Source organism: Mirounga leonina, unplaced genomic scaffold (assembly GCF_011800145.1).
Source record: "Mirounga leonina isolate KUSES-001 unplaced genomic scaffold, KU_Mleo_1.0 Mir_92, whole genome shotgun sequence".
NCBI classification, from domain to species: Eukaryota; Metazoa; Chordata; class Mammalia; order Carnivora; family Phocidae; genus Mirounga; species Mirounga leonina.
In genome coordinates this window covers 14,903,707-14,905,006 of record NW_023270852.1, presented here as the reverse complement: position 1 = coordinate 14,905,006, position 1,300 = coordinate 14,903,707, and the positions used below count along the sequence as shown (strand labels likewise).

Sequence of the window (1,300 nt, the reverse complement as noted above, 5' to 3'; positions counted from 1 at the left end):
GGCCGTCGTCGCGGGCCCGACGGCGGGCCCAGCCGGGGCCGCGGGCTCGGCAGCGCGGGCAACCCGGGCCCGCTGCGTCGGCGGCGCGCTGGGCGCAGCCTCGGCACAGCGAGTGGCCGCACGGCAGGGCCGCCGCTTCCCCCGGGGTCTCCAAGCACCCGGCGCAGCCCGACTCCTCCGGCCGCGGCGGTGGCGGCGGCTGCAGCAGCGGTGGCGGCAACACCAGCAGCGCGGGGCCAGAGGCTGCGCCCGGGGCCCCAGTCTTGGCTGCCGCCATCTCGTCACAGCGGCCCCGTCGGCCCCGCCGACTGAGAGCTGCCGCTGCCGCCGCGGAAGAGGCCCGAGTACTCGGACCTGCCGCCGCCATCTTGTTTCCCGTTTGAAGGGAGAGTCCGTTGCGAGGGAGAAGAGTAGAGGGCGGGGCAGTGCGCGGCGGGCGGTGCCGTCTACATATTTATGAGGGGGCGGGGCTCCAGTGAGCCCGGGGAACGTTCTCCCCGGGCCTGGTTGGCGGAAGGCGAAACCTCATTAATATTTATGTTTACCTTATATGCAGTCTTCAGCCTCACCCTCCAGTCTTTGCAATTTCCTCTTACTGAGCCCGATGAAGTTGAGGACTGAGAGGATTTGGAAATTCTGAGCGATATTAAACTTTATGAAATAATTACACGTATTTCTTCTGCAATACCCTGATAACTAAGGCTAACGTGAGTGGGGAATATGGGAATTATCCAGAACCCTCCCTCAGTGCTTCATTTGATGTGAGAGTAGCTGTCGTGACCAGGCCTACTGTGACCAGCAACTAACTACTAAAAATAACAGCTTCTTGTCAGTCCTCATCTCCATATCCTCCCTCTCCACATCCTTCCCGGACCTCCCTTTGGCTGGCAAAACCATACTTTCCTGGTTTTCTCTCAAACCCTCAGCAATTTCTCAGACTCTTTTGAGCCCTCCCCCTTGTTTGGGGCTGAAGTGTAGGTATTCCTCTAGGCTCAAGCCTCAGTCCTCTTCTCTCTTTGGGTGCCACCTCACCCTCACCTCACAGTTTCTTCCAGCTGAAACTCCCAAATTGATATCTGCAGTCCAGACCTCTTGAGTCCAGCCTTGCATATTCAACTGCTTGATGGAAACATTATCTTGGATGTCTGCATTCCTCATGTGTACAAAACTAAAGTCACTGTCTTCCACCCTACTTCCAAAACAGCTTATTTCTTATTTCCCTCATCCTATTAAAGGTACTATCCTCCGAGTTCCTCAAGCTCTAAACCTAGTGTTGTTTACTTTCCCCTCACCTCCCACA

At 57.0% G+C, this 1,300-nt stretch overlaps 1 protein-coding gene across 1 annotated transcript in view; it reads right to left on the bottom strand.

Annotated features, from left to right (window-relative positions):
- The window catches only part of RNF169 (ring finger protein 169), an 82,862-nt gene extending 81,767 nt beyond the window's left edge, over window positions 1-1,095 (bottom strand). Inside the window, exon 1 of the mRNA XM_034995142.1 lies at window positions 4-1,095. Coding sequence (XP_034851033.1) covers window positions 4-367 — 364 coding nt within the window. The 5' untranslated portion in view covers window positions 368-1,095. The remainder of the gene's footprint in view (window positions 1-3) is intronic.
- Between the last annotated feature and the right edge of the window lie 205 nt (window positions 1,096-1,300).